At 48.9% G+C, this 24531-nt stretch overlaps 2 protein-coding genes across 2 annotated transcripts; one reads left to right on the forward strand and one right to left on the reverse strand.

Moving 5' to 3' along the window:
• Window positions 1-4317: 4317 nt before the first annotated feature.
• On the forward strand, window positions 4318-5695 carry LOC122385598. The gene is made up of 2 exons (XM_043373977.1): window positions 4318-4402; window positions 4686-5695. The coding sequence occupies exons 1-2, from the start codon at window positions 4388-4390 to the stop codon at window positions 5361-5363; spliced, it is 693 nt and encodes a 230-aa protein (XP_043229912.1). The 5' UTR covers window positions 4318-4387; the 3' UTR covers window positions 5364-5695.
• Window positions 5696-10940: 5245 nt separating this feature from the next.
• On the reverse strand, window positions 10941-14480 carry LOC122385605 (protein qua-1-like). The gene is made up of 2 exons (XM_043373985.1): window positions 14286-14480; window positions 10941-13121 (listed from the first exon to the last, which is right to left on the reverse strand). Exons 1-2 carry the CDS (start codon window positions 14301-14303, stop codon window positions 11451-11453), a joined length of 1689 nt encoding a protein of 562 aa, XP_043229920.1. The 5' UTR covers window positions 14304-14480; the 3' UTR covers window positions 10941-11450.
• Window positions 14481-24531: the final 10051 nt, after the last annotated feature.

The raw sequence follows: 24531 nt of genomic DNA on the forward strand, positions 1-24531 counted from the left end.
CCCCCATTTGCACTACTGCATGAGTGTGTGGGGAGGCTGTAATGCGACGGCCAGAAACGTCGGCTACAAAAGTGTATCAACTTTGCCGCCCGCGTCGTGTCTGGCTTAGGGTACCGCGAGCACATATCCGGGACGTTGCGCGAGCTTGGCTGGCCCACCATCGGAGACATGATAACCGAACGTGACCTATGCACCATGTACAGACTCACACGTGAGAGCGCCCCTGAACTTTTGCGCGCTCGACTGGTGAATCGCGCCAATGTGTCGTCGCGCACCACCAGGGCGGTCAGCGACGGTCTGCTTGAGCTGCCGCGGGCACGCACCGAGCTTGCCAGACGCTCTTTTTACCACCGGGCGGTGAGAGCGTGGAATTGCCTGACCCCCGAGATCAGAGCATCACCAAATATGACTGCTTTTAAGAAAGGTATGTCGATTGCGCACTTAGGTTGATGCACTTGTTTGTGATTACTGTCATGCTAGGTACGTGTTTCTGTGTGTGTATCTGTGTGTCTTTCATTGTCGCTTTTATTGTCAGATGACGTGGATTGCTGAAAAACCATTTTATGGATGTTGTCCGAAATACATGATGATGATGATGATGATGATGCAACCCCCCCTAAGGTTTTTCGCGAATAACTCGCGTAAAAAGCGGCCGATCGCGACGAAACTTTCTCTACCCTCGCATTGATCAATTTTACACCTACCCTGAAAATTTCATGACCCTGACCCCAATGACCTTTGACCTGTGACCTCTTTTCTGTGACCATGTTTGGCCGAAATCGCGGTTCGGCGCATGTCGGCTCGCATTAGCCGCGCGTTTGCAAGCTTTTCGTGGTTTCAAACGTTCAAACATGTGATTTGATGTTGCTCCCATGCATTAGGGTGAGTGTCAAGGTCACCTGAAGGTCAGGTCAGGTCATTGACCTTTGGTGACCTCGGGTGACCTCGGTTCATTTTTTCGAGTTTTACATGTTTCTAGGCAAGTTTTTGGAGCTGAATTCGAATTTAGCAACCATTTGAACATTTACGAAGTAGTTTTGGTGCCTTCGTAACATGTTACGAAGCTGTCCGAGGCGGTTGACACGTATTACGAATACCCGTCACAACCCCTACCGGTTGACCTGACCTGACCTGACCCGACCTGGTCTAAATGCTTAAAGACATCATCTCTGATCAAAACTAACACGATATTCGTGATCAGCACCCCGGAAAACCACATAGCAGCCACACTTTACGACTTTCTAACAGGTCCCGATTTTCCCGGTTTTCGGGTCATTGACCTGACCTGGAAGGTCACCCAATGACCTAGGACCTTAAAATTGGGTATCATCGGCTTCCTCTAGTGACGGGCAACACGCTCGTTTTTTCCGCGAAGCTCTAGCTCGATCAGGGGCCAAACGCGAGGGGGGGTCGTACCAACCCCCCCCCCCCCTTGTGCCGTCGAAGGACTCAAAATGGCCTGTGCGGGCGAGGGTTAACATCAGTGGACTTCTTTTGTCTGGATGGCGAAAATCATGGACGACTTTAATCAAATACTAATGAGTGATTTACAAATAGTAGATCAGGCAGCAATTTGTTGGTAAAACTAACCTCAGTTCAGGCCGCTGGTCTGTGACGTCATACGATATTTACACGATCCCAAAATGTCGCAATTCTGCAGTGCTCTAAGTGCCAGTTGATCTTTCACAGGGAGATAAAACTCATGGGACTCTTGAGGCCAGCACAACTTGCGTGTATCTGGGAGTTTTTACGGGTCACCTGAGGTCAGCTCGGTCGAGGAACCTCCCAATTAAATATACATAAGTCAAAAGGGGAAATACGGAAACTTATTTTGGCGCTGGAAATGATCTGCAGCTATCTTGACCATGTGGAAGCGTGATTTCGCGCGCAATATGCAAGGTCTGATCAGTTACTTCTGCATTGCTTAGCTTTTGTGACGTCATGCATGACATCATTGGGATCGTTTACTGCGTGTTTTTTTTGTGAGTAGCTCCCAATCAAAATATGCTAGCGAAATCTTCCAAAATGACAAATATAAAATAAAAGCCCATTCGAACATCCTCAATTCTCATGACCCTAGAGAAGGTGACATTACCTTGATCTGAGTGTAAACCATAAATTGACCTTTTCCAAACAATAAGTACCTATATCAAACGGCGGCCAGAATAGATACCTACACTGTAAAAAAGTTTACTACTTTTACTACTAATTTCCTAGTTATCCGGCCACTTTTCACTAACAAAATGCGATTAGGCTTGAAGTTTAGTCGCAATTTGCTAGTGAAAAGTGGCCGGATAACTAGGAGGTAAACGTTTTTTTTACAGTGTAGAGAAACAATTTCCCGAGGTGCTGTCTTCTGGTTTTGCTGGGCAAAACTGGTCATTTAAGTGTTTACTGGCGGATAATAAATACATACGCTTTGATTTATTTCAAGACGGCTGACGGCTATAACTCTTATCCCTCGCCCCGTTGGGGGGGGCCATTTTGGCCCCCCCCCTGTGGTTTTTCCTGAATAGTAAGAAAACGGCGGCGCGCAGCGCCGCCAAATTTTCAGTACCTTCCCGGGCATCAATTTGACACCTTCACACCAAATTTCAAGTCTTAGGTCACCTTAGGTCAGGAGTTATTGAGGTCAAACTGAGGTCATGTTCGAGCAAAAATGGGCAAAAAACATGCAATCTTGAAACGCTCACCAAATCTACAGTTATCAAGCAATTTCAAATTTCTTTATATGGTCTAGTAGACAAAAAGCGGCGCTACAAAACTGCTATCTCGGATTTTCAAAATTTTTTGTTTTTGACCAAAAAAAAATCAAAAAATTGATTTTTTTAGAAAAACTTTGAAAAAATCCAAAAAATTTCCGAATTTCGAAAAAACCGGAATATATGTGATAGTCCCAGCGCTCTTCTATATACATACCAAATTTCAGATCGATATCTCGTTTTTTGGCCAAGTTATAGCGAAAAAACTGTTCAAAAATGATGACGTCAAATTTTTGAACTCAATTTTTAGCAATTCTAGACCACGTACGGCAAAACAAAGACCACCATTGAACTCCCCGTGACGAGCTGCATCGATTCGATACCCATTTTATGCAAAAATATTAACTTTGAAATTTGACCTAATTTGACCTGACCTTGACCTGACCTTGACCTGACCTTGACCAAAACGTGATCTAAGCTGGCCCCAAAGGCTGCCTGACCCATATAATCGCATTTGTCATGTAAAATGGACCATAAAACATGTATCACACGACACTTTCATATTGTGACCCCCCCCGTGACCTGACCTCTGTGACCTGACCTGGTATCAGTGACCTCAAATAGCAAAATATGTGTTTGAAGAACATTTCCCCATCGATGATTTTCAATGAAATGCATTTTACTCGATTTTACAACGCATTTCTTGAAGTGCCTGTAAACGGTGAAAATTGGACCTTTGACCTGACCTGTGACGTCATCGGTTTGACCTAGGTCAATAAAATTGGGTCACAAGGTAGTTCCCCGTTGGGGCTATCCAACGCCGTTTACCGCTTGTCGCTATGTTGCGTGGTTCTCGAGATCTTAGGGGGGGCCAAAATGGCCCCCCCAAACCGGGCGCGTTGCTCGGCAGAGCCCAACGGGGCGCGGGTTATAATCAAGCACTTATAACACTTTTATAGGTATAGGCATGTCATCAGAGTTCAGGCTCGTGGAGCCTGAGTGATTCTGCAATAGCCAAAACGAACCGATCCTTTTCGATTTTAATCCCTGGCTATCACTTGAACAAAAGTATGGGTGAAACTAAGCAGAGCATGAACTACGTATAGCTTATGTCACTTATCAAGTAGAGGTACTGGTTGACTGAATGACTGAAGTGGTTCAGAGATTAAAACAATGCGTTTCAAGTATCAGTAAATGTAAATGGCAACTCATCGCAATGGATTCCAGCAGTATGTAAACCTGAGGCACAATTGAGGACTAGCTGTCACGGCATGGCATTGGTGTGCATTTAATCATTCTAATTTATTCCAGCTTATGCTTAGTTACAACGTTGGTGTCTCCCCAGGCGTTGGACATGATCCGATCTATTTCATCACGCAAAAAAAAACATATTTAATAGGTGCGCAATCCCAACAATTGTGATTGACTATCACTGCAACCTTCGGAAATAGGCGTCCCTGCTCTCTAACTAAAATGGCGACGTGTTGTTTACAGCCGATAATTGGTATCGATGCAGGCGTCAGATGACTGATGGCGAGTCAGCCCAGTGACCGGCCTTGAATCTGAACATTTGGGCAGGGTCCCCTGCCGCCGGCCATGGTAACGATGCAGGACTGCACTATATAAATGTTCGTGGCAGTGGTGATCGGCAGAACATTTATACCTTCACACCGACACGTCTCAGAATGGCTGCTCGTCTGGTGAGTACCGGGAAACCGGGCGCAACGCCCCTTCTAGACTATTCTCCCTTCGAGTCCACCCACAAGGCGCACTGTCGTTTCGTCTGTAATGTCCTGTTGGTCCTTTGAAGCGGGCAAGCTGGTTCTTATAACCAAAAAAGATGGCTTAGAGGAGAAGAAAATGTTTTACTTACTGATCAGCGTTTCCATTAAATCTCAGTTTTAAATACACAAGACAATGATTGCGAATGATACAACAGCTGTTGAACGGTTAGTCCTGTTTATAACACTGGAAATGTTACAGGTCGTATTGGGTTTGCTGGTCGCTGGCTGCCAGTGCTGGAAGCTCCCGGTCGTCAACCAGGGACGCCGGGCCCAGTACTACACGCAGCAGAACGACGGCTCCTACAGCTACGGCTTCGACACCGCCGAGGGCCTCTATCAGGCTCAGGAAGGCGATGACTTCAATGAGGTGCGCGGAAAGTTCGGCGCCGATGGCGGCAGCGTCGAGTACACTGCCGGCGTCAACGGCTACGTGGTGACGTCTCTCAAGGAGCCTAGTGCTCCCTCCACCAGGACCTACGTGAGCAAGACCCCCGTCCGCTACGCCACCCTGGAGGAGCTGGCCACGCACCCCGAGCAGGTAGAGGACACCGCCGAGGTCAAGGCTGCCAAGGCCACCTTCAGGGCCACCTACGATGCCCTGGCTGCCGCTGCCGAGGCTGCTCCTGATGTGAACATCATCACTGGTCCTGCCCCTGCTGCTCCCGTCCACTCTGTTTCCTACAGCGCACCGGCTGTCCCAGCTGCTCCGATCACCAAGGAGACTTCCTTCACAGCTCAGGGAGCTTTTGACGACAGTAATACCGTCCCTGCCGTGCGCGCCAGCCACGATATTCTACACAGCATCACCTTTGATGACGTCAACCTGATGGTTGCTTATCCTTTTGAAGCGAGTAAGATCGGATACTCCTACGAATAGATCAAACAATGCTTTGCGACTCGAAACATCTCTGTCCGACAACTGGCGTGCAAGGCCAATGCTTGATAATTTGACTACGCTGTTGTAGAGCTTTTTTTTTACAAGATATAGGTCCAGCTTTCGTGGTTTTGGTTGTTACCGGCACCGCGAGTTTCCTGTCTATGTGTTTCTGTCGACCAATCGAATCTTCTGTACGATAGTGTAAGTAAGTAAGAATATGTTTACATAGGTAAACATATTCTTACTTACAGCAATGTCTTTTTTCTGTACATGCTTACAATCGCGACGGCATATAAGCTCGGGTTGGAATCATGTGACAAATACATTTTTCAGCGCACCTCAGTTATTTTATGCCGCCAAAAGGCAGGGCACTGCGTGTGTAACTATACAGTCCAATCTCAAGTCAGGTGCACTAAGGTACGAGTTTCGTTTGTGATGAAAAACCTGGCCAATAGTCGCAATGCCACGATTTTCACACCATCTACATGTATGTACTTCGTCGGTTAATATTCTATTTGTTTGGTTGAGGTCAACCTTAAGTGTTAATCTCAGTTCAAGGTCAGGTCAAAGACCCTGAAGTCATGATGCTGGTCTAGGGAATGCTATATTGCAATTTCACATCAATTTTACTTTCATAATAGTTACTCCATTTGTTTGTATTTGTATTTTATTGTATTTGTTCTGGGGTAAAATTCTATTTGGCTGTTTGGCTGAGGCCAACTTTTGGTATTAATCTCGGGTCAAGGTCAGGTCAAATACACTCAAGTGACGAAGCTGGTCGAAGGAATGCGATAAGCTGTAATTTTCATAAATTTAAGTTCCATAATACTGACACCCATTTAGTGTTTAGCTCTGGTCCGGAACAAAACTTTGCCTGCATCTGAGTGTTAAAACCCACGCCCCGCTGGGGGGCCCCCTCCCGTTTTTCGCCAATAACTTCTAAACGCGTTACGCCAGCGACGTCAAACTTTCGGTACCTTATTATACATCAATTTAAGACGTTTCCTGAAAATTTTGAGCGAAATCCGTTGGGAATTTTTTGATAAAATGACGTTTTAGTGATGTCATGTTCGCCATTTTCGCCTCAAAAACGGCAAAACTTCAAACGCCGCTAACATCATCATTTTTAAAGCAATCAAGAGGAAACAAAAAAGATTATACGTGATTCCACTTTTTCTAGCAAATGGCTATCTCGGTTTTTTGACAATTTTGGATTTTGGCCCAATTTGTTTTCTTTCAAAACTGACTTTTGTGGGAAAATAATTATAGATCCAAAATTTTGAGTGTATCGAAAAAAAACGGAATAAATTTATTAGAGAAATGGTCTATGTGTACCTACATACCAATTTTTACAGGAATCGGTTTAAAAATGTGGGAGTTATTTAAAATTTTATGACGTCACGACACACAAAATTTTTGAAAAATGATTTTTTTAAAGTTCTAGAACTCATACGGAAACAAAAATAGCACCATTCGATACGCCGTGAAAAAACTGCATCAGATAGACACCTTTTTAGGCCTTAACAACCAACTTTAAAATTTAACCTCACTTGACCTGACCTTGACCTGACCTCTGACCTACTTAAGCAAAAAATGGGCTCTTAAGATCCGCCTTGTTGAGAGCTTTCGATTGCCGTTTTCCCCGTCTTTCTACGACCATCGTTTCGGAAGTTAGACAGGAGGGGGGGGGGCAGAATCTGCCCCCCCCCCCAGCAGGGCGCGTATGGCTGAATAACCCAGCGGGGTGCGGGTTAAATACCACTAAACATGTTCGCATCCTTTTTATAATCGCTTTATTTAAATGATTTATTGGCATGGACTGACGACGCTGCCAACGCTAAAGGTACCTATAATATTTTCTTTTTCCGGAGAGACTGAGCTAAATCCTTCTTCTTACAGCAGGCAGCAAATCATTATGTGAATCAAAAGCAAATCAGCACCTAGCCGCAGCGTTATTTTCACGTCAGTTCACTCTGCAGGCGCTGCACTGCGGCCGAGCCGACACGCCAGAAGTGAGGCGAGCGAGGCATTCACCTCCACTGACTGAGGCGACATCTATACAACGTGCGCCTCAGTTATCCAGGCCCCCGTTATCCAGTTATCCAGTATTCCATTGTGGTATATAGTTTATTAGCATTAGTCGCACCGCCATGGTGTGAGGGGACGTTTTTTGGTCACACCTGCCAGGTTTTTTTTTGCGTGTGTAAAGAAAAACGCCTATCAATATCGCTCCGTGTAAGAAATTTTTTGAAATTTCACATAAGTCACATAAGTTCAGGTCAACAGGTCAAGTTAGTAACCATGCCTTATAATTTTGTGAATTCTGTTATTCCTACAGTTAACATTTCATAGAAGTTTGAAACTCGGGCTATTGTATAAGGGAATCAGTAGGTACAATTTGTATATCCCATTTGCACCAACAATCCTTGGAAATTCGATGTCGGTGACTAATTAAAAGGTCATGTCAATTTTGCGACTTTTCCACATTAGGTCATTGGGAGAAAATCAAAATGTTCGTTATGAACGAAACGTTCAAACATCAGAATACAGGTAAACATGTCTCACTGAATCGGAAAATTGCACCTGTGACCCTTTTTTGCCCCTTAAGTCATATCAGGTCATGTTACTCGACAAAGTTTTTTATAATAGCTTCAGATAATAGATAGATAGATAATACTCGTAGATAGATTATAATAACTTAATAACTGCCTGTGCTCTGAAAACACCATGGATGATTTCTGCTCAACGATACATAAATTGACTGATATTCAAACATCACTTTTTTGTGACCTTGACCTCAGGTCAAATTTTAAGCTGACATTTCAGGTCAACTTATAGTTCATTCGACGCGTCCCGACGAAAGAAACGCGATGCCGGAAATTCAACGTAATACAAGCTTGGTGTAAAACAAATTATTTAATTAAAAAAAAAAAATATTAGGCACCCGCACAAACGTCAAAGTTTGAGTTTTTGCCCTCTGGAAGTTAAACCGTTGACCTGAGGCTAAATCATCTGAGAACATTGAAGAGCTTTGAAGAGCTATCGATTACGCTTTGCCGCGTTGGTGTAGTTATATTGGTTCCCGAGTTACGCGCCGATTGGTAAGCTCCGTTCCGTTCCGTTCCGTTTATTGAGTATAATCTGGGATCACACATTGAACAATGTATGGCACTGTTAAACGGGATTGGTCGGATAAGAATTCACGTGTTAGTTTTGTTAGAAAAGGGACAGTGTTAAAGGTTACATTGGGGAGTTTGACAGTGCCTAGCCAGACGGTAACGCAAAGACGAAACCAAAAGACGAGTCAGCGGTCGAACCAGATAGCGGCGACCCAGCACCGCCGCCGAGCGCAGCGGTCATCTGGCATCCGGCGCCATGCACCAGCCGGGCATGGGTCGACAGTTCAACAATGGGGATGGTGCCGCTCTACTGGCGGCGCCACCCCACAGCAGCACGACGATGTTGCAGCCAGCTGCCAAGTCAGGAGGAGGGGTGAGGGTTATCGACGCCGGCTGCCTCAGAAGTTGCCTCAGAAGTTGTCAGAATCCTCGTCACCAGTAGTAACCACAGCGGTGACCTGATCGAAAATGAACTCTTTGTCTGAAAGATCTTATTGCGATCTATCCGCCTTTTACCGCGTCTGTCTGGGTGTGCTGCTTTCTGAGTTAACCCTATTAGTGGCAGGGGGGGTTGTTTTTATCCACCCCTCAGGTTTTTCGGGAATATCTCCGAAACCGCTGAAGCTACGATGCTGAAATTTTCTGACTTTTCCTAAAACTAAATTGGGCACATTCCCTGAAAATTTCAAGTTCATAACTTTACCAGGGGCGGCTCCAGAGCACTGGGAATTGGGGGTCCTATTCGTGAAGCGAGTCATTTGGGCGAAGATCACGATGCTGCACCAGTTTTACGAACAGTGAATGAAAGGTATCATGTGATAACATATACAAAGTTATTGTGCATCCTCTTTTGACACGTTTTTGCTATAATAGGCGGATCGAGGCGTCCAAAAAGGGGGGTTATGTTTTACCTCTCAACATAGGTGCCCTGACACCGCCTATGCATGACCAATACAGTTGTAGTCGTTCTCTCATAAGAAAATTGTAACATAACAAGACCATTACCACCCTTTTTAGAAACAGTACCAACAAAAACCTTATTTACTATACTTTTTGTGTACCCCCAATCTCAATGATCTGTATCCGCCTATGATTTTTGAAAATGCATATTTTTAGGATCCATGTGAATTCCTGGTTCATTCTCTATCGATCGGCAAAAGTTGCGTTAAGATTGGTTCAGAAACCTGGCCGTGATAAACAGTCTAAAATGTATCTGCAATTTGCCCGTTTTTACCCCCCTCTACCCCCCCCCCCCTATTGACATTTTTAATTCTTATTTTTTAGAAATGTAGATCACGTTGAGCGAAATCGAATGCCGTTTAAATTTTGAAAATCGGCCCGTTAGATCTCGAGATATCAAGGGGGGTCGTAAACAGCCCCCCTGCCACTAATAGGGGTAGCCAGGAGCCTGCCACTAATAGGGTTAACGCTTTATAACCAAATAGTCCCCTCCCCCCCCCCCCCCACACACACACACCATGACGATTGGCGAAGTTGGCTGAGAGGCCCACTCGGGTGGGTTATTGAGGCGACTTAAGTCCTATAAAAGATTTGTTGCCAAGTAAAATACCATATTAGAGTATGTAACAAAGCCCGCTCTACATTATTTTATGGTGCCTGTTTTTCAAAAAGGTTCGTCCAATATCCGTCTCCTGGGGAAAAATCCTGGCCCCTTGAAATCTGTCCAAAGCAAGGTTTTTTTCGATAACCGTCCGAAAGCCGGATATGAATAGAAAGTGGTGCTAGTTTCAGAAACTGCTTGTCGAATGCTGAATGAAAATGTGAAGAATTGAACCTTGCATATCTTCCTGTGAAAGGCTGCTGTGCACTGAAGACGTTGCGGAGTTGCGACATTCTAGGACCGTGCAGAGGTTCACTTATGATGTCATAGGCTAATGACCTGACCTGACCTAAAATCTGGTTGGCGTCACAAAATCTGGATTGGATCAGAGGTCAGGTATGCCAAGTTTCAGCTCTCTATGGCCAGCGTGTTCCGAGCTATCGCGTAAAAAAACTGGGGTGGGGGGGGGGGGCGGCACTCACCCTCCTCCTCGGCCGGCGAGGGCAAATTCATTTTTTTCCTGAGCTGTTAAATTTTCTCATATTGGAAGGATAAACAGAACAAAATAATCAAATTCGAATGCTGTGGAAGAGTCAAATGACCCAAACGTCCTCTTCCCATGGATCCGCCAGTGCAAGTCAAATGCAAAAATAAGCTCATATTCGGGTGGTGGATGAGTTGGAACGAAAAAGAAGGCCACTATATTCTGCGAAGATTATGTAAAAAAAAAGTTGATCTAGTTAGTACAGGGTTGAGGGTTGTCTCCCATGCCCTTGCGCTCCTTTATACGTGTTCCGTTTCACTCGTTTTTATTTATCGTTTGGATCGAGGTTCCTACCCTAACAAAATTGTACCTAGTGCACCATTGCATATTACTGGGCGAATTTCCAAATTAAGTTCAACGCATTAATTACATATTTATTTACCATATGTCATACCAAAAACACAAATCGAACATCTTGGAACACCACACAACATAACGCATTGTCGAGCGAGCACTCGCGCAATGCCCCTTCACTTGGCAGCAGACTTCAGTGATTGGTGAGCCATCTGGCCAAACCTGAATTCCATGGAGGTGATAACGTATCCGCAAAGTCTGTGGCCGAGGAGGCAATTCTCCTTCACAGCCCTCGCAACGATAATATCTGTTCCAGCTCGAAAGCAGGCAAACATACGCATTGGTATCATGAATTGTAGCGTCTAACCCATTTCCGTACGCACATCGTTTGTAAGCAAAATTTGAATAAATTGTTGTCATCAAACTCCAAAGGAAGCTATTGTATATTCTTAAAGAGGTCCAATTAGTTTTCAGAACAAAAGTAGGCGCCCAAAAGAGCTTTCAGAACTGACATCCGAGTGTATGCTTCCGGCCCTCTGACCTCGGCGGGAGCGGCACGACCGCGGCGCTCAATTGTTGGGCGGCAGGTAGGTGTCGTTGATCTGCGAGGGTGCCGCCTGCTTCATGTGACCGCCCAGCGCCAGGCCGGAGACCATCTGACTGGGGTGGACGGCCGCGTCGTTCTGCGGAGCCGCCACTGACGAGTAGCGCGTCTGGGAGCTGGCGCCGAACGGCTGCGGATTCTGGAAACCGTTACCAGCCGGGGCCTGGTCCCGCTGGAAACCGGCAACGGCCGTCTGGAATCCGTTACCGTTCTTTGTCTGAGCCCTCTGGAATCCGTTTCCGTTGTTATTCTGAGACCTCTGGAATCCGTTTCCGTTGTTATTTTGAGACCTCTGGAATCCGTTTCCGTTGTTAGTCTGAGCCCTCTGGAATCCGTTTCCGTTATTTGTCTGATCCCTCTGGAAGCCGTTTCCGTTGTTGAGCTGAGGCCTCTGGAAACCGTTTCCGTTGTTAGGCCGAGGACTCTGGAAGCCGTTTCCATTGTTGGACTGGACCCCGTTCCCTCGGTAGGCGTTCGGTCTCTGGAGCGCCTCAGCCTGAGCCTCGGCGAACTTCTCGAGGAAGGCTGCCTTGGCCTCGGCCACCTCTGGCGTCTCCTGGACCTGCATCGGCAGGTGGTCGCCCTCGGGCACGAAGCCGATGCCGGCGCCAGCCTTGTAGCGCACCTCGTACCGGTTCTGGTCGTCGTCGGCCACGAAGCTGAAGTCTCCCTCGTAGTAGTTGGTGTTGAGGTTGATGTCCTCGGAGCGCGCCGAGTCGCCGGCGTCGTACTCCCAGTGGTAGATGCCGTCCGGTGAGAGCGAGGTGATGATCTCTGCCGGCGGGTACTCCTTGCGCGGCCTCTCGGCCTGGCGCAGCGCGTACTCGGGCACCGGGCCCTGCACGGACTCGTCGCGCGTCACCACGAAGCCGTCGCGGCCGGCGCTAAACTCGACGTCACGGCGCAGACCGTCCGGGTGCACGGCGTAGAAGGAGCCCTGCACCTCGCCGTCGCGGTCGGCCGCCTCGTCGCGGCCGTGGTCGCCGGCGTCAAACTGGAACTGGTAGGAGGCGTCCGTGTTGGGTGTGTACTGGCCGTCGCGGTAGAGGCCGTCGTCGCCGGCGTACAGTTCCGGCTTCCAGGTACCGTCGTCGAACTCTCCGTTCACCTCGTCAGGCCGGTACAGGCCGTCATCGAACTGGCCGCCGACGCCGTTGTTGCCGTTAAAGCCGCCGTTATTGCCGTTAAAGGCACCGTTGTTATCGTTGAAGCCGCCGTTGTTTCCGTTAAAGCCGCCATTGTTTCCGTCAAAGCCGTTGTTGCCGTTGAAGGTGGCACCATTGTTAGAGCTATAGCTAGCAGCGCCGTTGCCGTTGAAGCCAGCTCCGCCATTGTTGTTGAACCCAGCTCCGCCGTTGTTGTTGAACCCAGCTCCGCCGTTGTTGTTGAGTCCAGCTCCGCCGTTGCTGCTGAAGTCGGCACTGCCGGTGTTGCCGTTGAAGCCGGCGCTGGCCCTCAAGGTGCCGGCGTTGTTGCTGAAGCTGGCGCTGCCGAAGCCGCCGTTGCCGAGGGAGCCGCCGGCGGACGAGCTGGTGCTGGTGAAGGTGGTGGCGCTGCCGCTGTGGTCGCCGAGAGACCGGTGCTCGGGGCCCTGGGGCAGCTTGGCACTCAGGCCACCAGCCACCAGGCACGACAACTGCAACACAACCCCGGGCCGCTGAGTCAGGCTGGGGCGGCGAGCATGCTCGAAACACGTATGTGCCGGATTGGCACAGGCCTGGTTAGACTTCGTGTCAATGCTAATATTCAATTCAGGAAAATTTTAAACAAATGATAAGTCGATAGTCGACAGTTACCATAAATTGACAGGGTGACTGGGTCCATCAAACCTGCTATTCATTCTGTAGGGAGAGTGGACTAGCGGTGAAGGTCTTCTCTACATAGAGACACTAATTGAAGCCACAATCTTGTTAGAAAAAGCAGCAACATGCCCTGGTATGCACCGTTGCACGGTGCATGCCATTCAACTGAATGCCGTCTTATCATAGGGGCCGACCACTTGTTACTTCGTACACATGGTGACCGGTTCGAGTCATAGATATTTGAAGCTGTTCTGACGTCGATAAGTGTAACCAAATGACTTATCAATGGTCAAAGTTATCTGTGCATCAGCATACTTTGGGGCGAGTCGTTATGAAAGGTCCAGCTCGACCCAGTCTAATTGACAACATTATCTATTCATCGATGAATCACTCGCATTGTCTTTCAGTTAGGTCGTGGTTGAATCAATGAAGGGAATGTATAATACAATTATCTCTAGTTAGGTAATGGCGTTACATTATCTGTGATTCGCAAGAGTGCCTCGCTATCTAATAGCCTTTCGTCAGGCCCTATACTGCACTATAATTATGTTAATAATATCCCCATCAATCAAAACAGGTCAAACTCAAATATTGAACATTGCTATGACCGTCGAACGTCATTTGAAACTCGTACTATGATAAGCTGTCCTGCATATAATTGTTACCAAAAGGAGCGTAAAAATCCATTAACTTTGCATTCTAAATGTGTCTAACACAGACAAAAGACATTAAGCATTGAAATCAACGACAATAAAATATTCCAAGTTGTAAATATTATAAGGTATGAAGTTCTTTGACGCATTGAACAAATTAGTTATGCCTCAGTCTATGAATGTCATACCTAAACTAAAAATAGTCCAAAGCTTCTTCCAAATCTAGAGCTATAAGCAAGTCAACGGAGCCGCACGCTAAACACCAGCCCTTCCACATAATTAGCACTCAGCATCACCTCCCTGGCACCACTGCACTGCAGCGCACTCAGTCTCCGCCGTACTCACCAGCGCTATCCTGAGCATGGTGATCGCAAGACTGACGTCGCACGGCGCATCCTTTTCATTTTATACCTCAACGTCCGGGAGCATGACTTCCCAGGTCCGCGGGCGCACTCGGGCCTGACCTCTGGCGCCCGGTGTCAGGGTCACGGCGCCGCCGCCGCCCCCGCCGCGCCGCGCTCCCACCGCTGCACAGCCGCCGACCGGAACCTGCAGCCCGACAAACAGCGCTGTCGAACTGCGCCTGTGCTCGGGCGCAGCTCGGAGCGTCCTCACGGCTCCCTGACACGCCACAGCCCGTTACGAAGCGTCACACAATGTCACGGCTGCTTCCGTGACGCAGGCGCCGCCCCACGACGAACGGAAAACATGGCTCCATTTGAACGAGAAGACGCTCCCGTGGGGACCTGAGGTGATACATCCGCCTCCTCCCCCCCCCCCCGTGGAGTAGGTGTGACTGGCCGATGACGTGGCTCTGCGCGGCGCAGGCTGTGACGCACCAATGAATGGCCCGCTCAGAACACTGACAAAGGTCCGCCGGACGCGCCTCTGCCAGTTCCGTGACCGTAAATCGCGCCCAGAGATATTGATAACGGTCATCAATTAACTGCTGTAGGCTTAGCGCTACCCCTGCCACAGACATCTGTATCTGTTCGTTTTTGTTCAGTGTTCGCTGAGAAATAAGCCATCTGGTTTTAAAATCGATATACCTCATGCGGTGCGGGTGTAGTCTGACCTCATCGCAGATAGTTCACGGCCACCTTGACCCTGCGATGAAGCAATGAACAATCTATTACGCAGACAGACGCCTCCGGCGCTAACTATCGGCGGGATAACATCTGGCTGTTGCTCCGCCGGCGCGGAATCGCTGGCACCCGGACGTTCCGCGCGGACGAATGGTGCCGGGACGTGACCGACCAAAACCACGCCGCCTGGAGTCTGTGCACGCTGTGCATTGTGCATACAAATCACCAGGGAAGCCCCATGGAGACGACCAAAACGCAATAATGACACGACGACTGATGATGTTCTGGGTAGTTGTGCTATTCTAGTGTGTACCTACGCTATTCGCCAACATTCACTGAAAACACATGAATAGTGAACAGCGTTATTATTCTCTTTTTCTGAATAAATTATACTCAAAACAAATATGCAATCAAATGGTTACGTAGACAAACCGTTAGACTTTGATAATTGAATTGGTCTGGTCCTAGTGCATAGTGTGTTATTGCATCTTCTGTGCCGCGCTAGGGCACACTTGTGGGTACAAATTCTGTGAAAAGAGTTAGTGCAAACAGCCACTCGAAGAGCGCTGTTGACAGGCCCAGAACAGCAAGGGCCCATGACGACCAACTGATGAACACCTAGACTTCTGCTGAGGACAATGGACAACAAACCTTACCTTCAGGGCTGAGAGCCCTCATTCGACTGGCCACAGAGCGGCAGTGGGAAGTCCAACCTCCTGGTTGCTATCTACGACCATCAGTGATTTCGGTCCGTCTCCGGAACACCCGGTCTGCCAGGGTCAAGTGGCTCAGACAGATGCTCTCGAGCGACACTTCTTCTGTTATTGTTCAGACGTGGAATGCCATAGACGGTCAATGAGCTATTGTGCCCCCATTCGGGGGAATCATGGGACTTCAATCTGACGATCAGGAAGATTCACTGGGCTCAGGATTATTCACTTTACGATTGACCTGACGTCCTTATCCATGACCTAATGCGACTCGTAATTAGTTTCATCGGACTGCACATCTCTCTGGTATTTTGTGAGGTTCCGCCAAGACGTCACGGTGCAGTTTCTGTCTCTGGAGCTAGGAGAGCGTGCTCATCCACCATGTCACGGTCATACAATGCGGATACGGACGAAACACACGCCAACCTCGTTAGGTGACGTGGCTTTGGGTCGCTCTACTGCACATGGGGCACGACTTTGGTAAATTACCGGAGCTCGGATAATGTTAATATGAAAATCATTTCAAACCGCTCATGAATGCATATACAATGCTCAAGATCGCTCACCAATAAATAAAATAATAAAAAATATAAATAATGCCAATTAACGCAATGTGCAGACAACATGTGGCGTGTGTTGATCCCAAATGCTTGGCTTTACAACTGCTTTGCGATGGTATCGCGTCTTGGTTAGGTATAGGCTTAATTACGGAGCGAGCGAAGCGAGCGGAGTCTTTACTTAGATTAACGGAAATTTCGGAGTATGAGCGGCCGGCCGGCCGGCCGGCCGGCCGTGCGGACGCTTTTGCGAGGCTTATATCTCAGCAACCACTTGACCGATTTACACGCGGTAATTTTTGTAGGGTAGCTTCATTCCTTCTACCAAGTATTGGACTATTCCCGATGCATGTGGGTGACCCCTTTTGCACGTGCCACGTGCAAAACGAAGAGGTGTCAGTTTTGTAATTGTTGCAATATCTCGGTAACTACTTGGCCGATTGCGCTGAAAGTTGGCATGTAGGTAGGCACCCACTAGGCACCGCATATCCATGTGCCAGAGTTGGGGTGCTGCTGCACGTGCGCACGTGCAGGGGTCGTTTCCAGATCTCGAGAACGGCTGGACCGATGGCGCTCAAATTTGGTACACGGTTAGGGACCAGTTAGTAGGGTGCCGTGCACAAGTCAGTTGGGACCCATTTTGCACGTGCGCACGTGCAGGGTGCCGCTCCCAGATCTCGAGAACGGCTGGGCCGATTGTGCTCAAATTTGGCACATCGCTAGAAACCGGTCAGTAGGGTGCCGTGCACAAGTCAGTTGGAGGTACCCCCTCGAAATTTCGCACGTGCAAGACTCACCCCCTCGCTCGCTCCGTTAGTCGCCCCAAAAGGCGCTATACTGGTATATAACTTTAATTATTATGCACTTTAGTTATGGTGTAGCGAAGCTTTTTGACATTCCTGTGAAGCATCAGTTGCGTTTTTTCCTTCATATTGCAGATATGTATGTTTATACGTACTAATTCATGGCGATGGCTATCTTCGTAAAAGGATTATTAATGGTGATCCAGTTATGCAGATAGAAAGGCATCCTCAAAGCTCATAAATTACCAGATAGGTAAATGACGCGTTGTCATCTGCGACAAACATTCGTGTCACGATTTCTCCTTTGGTGTATGTACAGTCCACAGCAGAAGTAATGTGCGGTTTCAGTCATGGGTATGTTCTGCTTCTGAAGCTTAGGAACGATTAGCCAGACTACAATGAAACTTTGAATGTCGCTTATATGTATCGTCACCCTTGCAGCTGCAATTTTAGCTATTTACATCTTCTTTTCGATCACTCCGCATTAAACAATCGCCAGTCAAAGCCAATCGTTGAGATTGGTAAAACCCTACATTACTTTAGCGGTGGGCTGTACCTTGCTAAATAAAAGATTTGATGATAGCATTTTACAGCGATTTTTCGCGCAAAAAGCCATCATTTCTGTCGCTCGATCTTCCCTAAGCTGTAACGTACGACCTACACGAGCCACTAAAGTGAAATCGTGATGTCAGAGGTGTACCCAATGCAGCTTGGTCGTCAAACGGCGCGGTAATTCGACACAGCTGTGACGTAATAAACACCAGATTACGCTGTATATGAAACTTTGAACGGTCTGTGCGACACAATTGAGTTAATCTCTGAACTCTGCACAGAGACGGTATTGCGTATGTTCCGGAAGATATATTATTAGCGACCGTCTTAGGTTCCCGGATCTATCAATAAAACGCACCTCTGTGTACTGCAAGCTGCTCATCAGAACATTTCGCAACCGCGTCATTATCGTAGCCGGTTGTTGACGGCCTGCAGTACCGCCCGCAGGGCCATTAGAAGCTGTGTTGCTAAGCTTCTCTGGGCTGAGCTGAGACGTGAGCTGGGATCTTCTGGCCGGTTCAGCAGGGGTCACCAATCGGACCACGCCTGGGCTCCGGTCGGCAGAGGTCAGGCCGGTCCCGGGTCAGAGGTCACGGGGTCACAGGTCACTGACACGGCACCACACCTCCGGGTCCGGGTGGGCGACAGAATAGCGGTCACAGCTCGCGCAGAGACGATGGAATCAGGCCCATGAGGACTCCCGCGGGAAGACCCGACGGTGAACGGTGTCGGGTGAAAAGGATAGGGAGGGAGTGGATTGGCTCTGCGGGATGCGTCTCAACTTGGTAGTGAATGTTTTATTTAGCATAAGAGACGGAATTTATTTAGCTCAGATATCTACCATGTGTGATATTATTCATGAGGGTTAGGTTAATGAATAATGTTATCATCCAATCATTTTCTTTAACTGCTTGTACGAATCGAATCTTCAACTGGTATCCCGTCCAAACAATGTTTCATCCAGTTTCAGACGGTATCTTCTTATAGTAGAATTAAATTGATTGCATTTTGAGCACACGATTGATTGTCTGGAAATAACGTGCAAACCTAAAACAGTATGTAATATTTGAAGATTTTGCTCACGCGTCTCAACAAATCGTATTGTAACATACAGCCTATTATCCGTCCCGTGCTGACAAAGTCAGGACCCTAGCTACGCTCTTGTAGTGTTATTGGCATGCCATGACAAACGAGGAATTTGATAAACGACGCTGGCGTTGAAAATGTGTCGGCCGGGAGCCAAAGGTTACGTTCAAGTGCGACATGTCACGAACACGATTACGTCGTGATGGAATGTCTGCTCGTAGCCGATACGTTTGAGTGCATGGTGCTGCTCAAGGTCTAGCTGCTATTCGTGATCCATCCGGTATCCATGCTCAATATAGGGACATAGTTTGTGGTGGCGATGACCTCCGCCGATAAAAAAATCGCCATTTTTTCTCAGCTTCATCATGGTCACATAAAGGAACACACGCACACCGAACTTTATTGCGATTATTGTTTGCTTGATGATCCCGCATTGGGGGACGGATTTACGCTTTGTTAGCTTGCATAAGTTGTACAGGATCTTGGAAATTAAGTGAATTTTACGAATGTGACTTTATTTCGCACTGGTCTGTGAAGTATTAGCGACATGACCTACAGAAGTGGCGACACTAGTATAAATCAGGGGTGCGGTGTTCGTTCAGCATTGAGTATCATGTGGTGACATTGCGAATGGCTGTTTTTTGCCGTTTCGAAAGCGTCCTGGGTGTCCACTCAACCTTTGCGGCACTGGGAATAACTTCGAAGAAGAAAGGGTTCGAAGAAAAAAGAGGACTGACTGAAATTTTGAATAATCAGTGTCACATTTGCTTATATTCTCTAACATGCTCACTGCATCGGCACTGTGTCGGTGGATGTGTTGCACATTGCCTCGGCCGCCTTCTCCTCGGAGAGGTGGAACTGCACCATGACGATGATGTAGGTCAGGATGGTGGAGAAGATGCTGAGCAGGGTGGACCTCCGCAGCCGGAACAGGCCCAGGTCGCCGAGACAGCCGGTGTCCTCTACGGCCTTCTTCTGCAGCAGGGTGACGTCGTGTCTCAGCTGCTCCGGACACTGCTCCTCCAGCTGCAGTAGCAGGTGGGAGCAGTGCTCCAGGCGGCCCAGCAGGCGCTGGCAGGCCTCGCAGGGCGCCACCAGACACACGGCGGCGCCCACGAACAGGACCGCCGAGATGAGCAGCGCGAACGTGCCGGTGCCGAACTGCAGGGCGTTGGCCAGCAGCAGGCAGAGTGACACCTGGATCAGCACGCCGTACATCATGGAGAGGACCAGCTCCGCGCCCATCGCCGCCATCATCTCCTTCAGAGCCGCCGAGAGGAGCTTCTGGAAGCCGCGCAGGTGCTGGATGTGATCGCTGAGGCAGTGCGCTGGTTCCGAGAGGACACCGGCGAGGCCTGCGTTTAGTGCGTCCATACCACCCTCCAGCTGCCTCGCGACAAACAGAAACTTGACTGGGACGAGCTGAAAGGTGGAAAAGGTGATCGTGAACGCCATGCGCCTCAGTGCTGCCGCTGCGCATCCGCCAGCGTCGGGACGCGTCATGCAGGAGCTGACCAGATTCGTGTCCGTGGCACTGAGCGAGATCGTGGCCAGGGGCGGCAGTACGACCACCAGCCACAGCCACCAGCCGGTCTGGCGGCGGGCGGCTCTCTCCGGCGCCCAGAGGCGCGTCAGCTCGGCCTCCTCTCGCAGCAGCAGCGGCAGGCGAACCAGCAGCGCGCCACAGCGGCGCCGGCCGCGGGCGAACGTCAGCGTCAGCGTGGCCCACGCGGCGCCCACGATCGTCCCGAAGCCGTAGGAGGTGAGGATGGCTCGCATCCAGCCGCTGCCCGAGCGCAGCAGCCACAGGCCCATGCCGACGTGCTTGGAGACGGTCAGGACGGTGGTGAGCGTGTTGAAGCCGTAGTGGGCGGCAGCGTAGAGCGAGGAGCCGCAGCCGGGACCGCCGGAGAGGGCCGCTACACGGAACAACAGGATCAGCGCGCGGGCGGACCGGGAGAGGACCTGGCGGCCCCCGGCTGCCTCCATGTCACTCGCTCCAACAGAGGAGGAGTGCGGTCGGAACAGGACAGACACCCGCAGGTCTGACATCCTCCGGGTGAGGTGCAGCAGTGAGTGAGGCATCAGCCATAGCACTCGGTCGGCTGCGTAGTCTGCGGAGCCCTGGAGGAGCTGCGTATCGAGACCGTGCCTGTCATAGGGCGTGAAAGGAAGAGCCGAGCCAGGTTCGGTGCCAGTTGTTGATGCATAGGTACACCCGTCTACTTCATCGACCAAGATACGACCCACAACCTAGATCCCATTCATGTTAACCATTCAGTCGCTCTTCATGTGTCGATGTGCAATGCATGCATGGGCAACCGAGGACCGAGACCGTTGCTTTTGTACGCTCGTGAATGAGCTCGTCAAGTGCGTTTTCCCGTTCAACGCAGATGTATTGCTACCATCAATATCAGGCGCGGGAAAAAGACTGACACACGCAGATCCATCCAATTCACGTTGACATGTGATTAAACGGGACAAAGCTCCATGAGTTCAGGCTTCAGAACAAGTTGACGCAGGCGATCGGTTCAGGCGTAGTGTGAACGAAAGGAAAACTTGTTTTCATCGACAGCCATTTCACGTCCATTGTCCGAAATAACGAAGCCTGAAGCCAAAGCGAATGAGGCCAATATATCCAATAGACAGTTCTGTGGCGTTTCGCCTTAGTCATTAGGAGCTACAAAACACCCAGAAGCGGAAAGAAATGTCAATCAATTTTCATGTTTTCAATTTTCCGATAATGTCTTATCGAAGGATAAATATTTGTCAATTAATGATGACAATAAAAGAAATGATGGAACACGCTTGCGTGGAATATATAAGACAAGTACCTATATATCTATTGGCTTTATACTTCCTCGTCGTTAAAGCTGTACCGAAAGTGTTTTATATTATTGATCGCACAAAGGTTTACATTCATTTGCACAAAAGTAAGTACCTACCTAGTACCTACATCGCCTTTGGGTTTTGCAAAATTAAACATGTAATTATTTACATTGAAAGGGGTCACACTAACTAGAGCAACAGGCGATTTGCCAGTACATTGGTGATGGTTTGCTGTCTTCTAAAAAAGGAAACGGATGGCACAGTGCTTTATTGCTATTAGGATGTTTCCTAGCCGTATAGATGATTGAGAGATTTAGCCATATCCAAGTCCAGCCCAGGCAGAACACTTCATTTTCAAGGTGAGATACACCACCCAAAACACTAGCTATCACTCCCTTTGTAAACAACCTATCGGGAAGCCGGGCAAGGAGCCCGGCGCAGAGCCACGAAGCCACTTCACGGTATCACGGCCGGGACACGATCTGCCAGCGGGAGGTGCCCTGACCTTGCACGCTATCATGGGGCCCGGCCGCAAACCAGACCAACCGCCCACTGCACACTCCCGCCGACGTCAACTCAATTTCTGCAGGTATCGCGCACCGCGTGAGTCAACACACATTAAAACGGCAAAGTATCAGCTATCCAGCACGCAATCGACATTTAGCATGCATAACGGCGGCTGCAAAAACCAACTGCTGGTGGGGCGCGGATACCTCTGAGCGGGCCCTCAGATGCTGAGCGGAGTGCCCCACGTCTGGGCGGGGACGGGGGCGGGGGAGGCGCCCGGCAGACCGCCCACGCTCTCTCGGCCGGCGCCCGGGGCAGCTCCGGCTGTCGGGGCGAGCATCCGGCCCACTCCGAGATTGAAGTCACTGAGAACCTGCCCTCAGGGGAACTGACTCGAGTCTGACTGATGCAGCCTCCTGACCATCAGACTCTCCAGTCTGACCATCAGACTATCGAGTCTGACCATCAGACTCTCGAGTCTGGAACTGAGTCGAGTCTGACTGATGCAGCCTCCTGACCATCACACTCTCCAGTCTGGAACTGACTCGAGCCTGGCCATGGACTAGTCTCCGGTGTCTGGTATAATACCAGCAGACGTGGGACTCCTGTCTTGCAATAATTCAAAACACCAAGCATGTCATTTGCCTGTCAGTTTACAGGGGACTGGGGAGCCCTGACGATTTACCTCTACACTTAGACATGCCTTCTTAACGTCAACACAAAATATTAATCTCTCATGGCTGAGCCGCTGCCTGTTGTGTTTTACTCTGTAATAAACATAGAGTTTCCCAGCCGTGGAAGGCATCCCTCTTTGTGAGCTTCCGCGCGAATTACATTGGTTTCTTTTGCCATGGGTGTGCTCCCAGAGCTGTCGGCAGCCGACCGCGTGGGATCGGTCCGTGCGCGTCGACCCACCATTGACTGCCGCAGGGGTCGAGGTCAGGTCAGGGGGTCTGCGCGTGACGTCATCTGCTGCAGCGAGTGATCGCGCGCAGTCACGATCCGCTCGCACCCGGTCGCTTCCGGACCAAAGCGGCAGGCGTTAACGAAGCGAGGTCGGCTCTTCGGGAAATGAGACGACCGAGCTCGTGGCTTCAGCGCATGACGGTGGAGTTCCTGAACGAGCACATCGTTTTGGCTGCTATAAGAACAAAAGGAATGTCCAAAAGTGTGGGTACTCTAATAACTAGAGACATCTCTAATATTTAATATCGCAGTTGGAACATAGACACAGCCACCCCATGCTGCATGCTGCATGCATAGTGGCAGTGCTATGGCGAGTCGCTATGCCACCGTCTCCACCGCATCAGTCTAGCCCGCGGGTCAAAGCTGCTAAATCGAGGCCGTCATGTCAAACAAGCAGTGATTGAGTTGTGCCAGAGGGGATCGGTGGGCCCCGAAGGTGTGGGTGATGGCAACTAACAACACTTATTAAAAACCAGTGCACCAGTGGGGCCCTAATTATGGCACACCATTAAGTGAATTCATAGCTCCCCATTTAAAACCGTTTGTTGCTTCGTTGGGACGAATACTGGACGAATTATATCCTTGGGGCATTCCACGATAGATCGTACCACTTTTTTCCAATTTGACACCCTCATCTCTCGGAATTTGACGAAAATTGGTCTCAGGGGTAATCAGGGGCTGTGAATCCACCTGTAACAATTTCAGGCTTATCAGATAAGTATTTTTTGAGTTATGGTGTATAACATTTTTTGGATCTTGCTTTGCAGCGCTAAGTTTGGCGGGCTGTAACTCTAAGACGGATTATTCAAATGCCAAATGTTATATAGCATTGAACTTGCAATGAAACAGAGATAAATATGTATTTTTGAAATTTTGAAAAATACGCTATTTTTGATATATGACATATCGAGTTTTCTTTCATTTGCATTTTTTGGACTTTGGGACCAAATTTTTTTGAATTTTTATTTCTTTAAAAAAATATTTGGCTCATTGTTAAGAAGTATGCAAAAAATTAGGAAGGTGTTCTTTCTATAAATGTATTTATTTTACGTCACGATAACGGTTTCGAATAGTGATTTCGGGAGGGGAGCTTACACGAATTTTCAGGGTTCATCCAACCCTCTTTCCTATAAGCGCGAGGGTGAAAAAGGCTGTTTGGTTCTGACATTATTTTGGACGCCAACATAAGAATTGTGGTCAGCCGGGGGTGCTCGGGCGCAGCAAATCCGCCGCCGCCTAGCGGTGACCTTGACCCGCGCCGCCTGCCGCGGCTCCAAAGCCAAGCCGGCGTGGAATTGGGAGAGCTCGAGCACCCCCAGTCCAGCACAATTCTCCACCCGTGGACGCCAATGACTGGAGGTGGCAAAAGATGAAAATTTTGGGAACCAGACTCGAACCAGACCCAGCTGGACATTTCTGGAACCAGTCGGACCCGGTCTTAGTTGGAATCGGAACCAGTTGGACCCGGTCCCCAAAAGTCAATTAATACAAACTTC

This window comes from Amphibalanus amphitrite, unplaced genomic scaffold (genome assembly GCF_019059575.1).
Source record: "Amphibalanus amphitrite isolate SeventyFive unplaced genomic scaffold, NRLGWU_Aamphi_draft 000224F_arrow, whole genome shotgun sequence".
Classification (NCBI taxonomy): domain Eukaryota; kingdom Metazoa; phylum Arthropoda; class Thecostraca; order Balanomorpha; family Balanidae; genus Amphibalanus; species Amphibalanus amphitrite.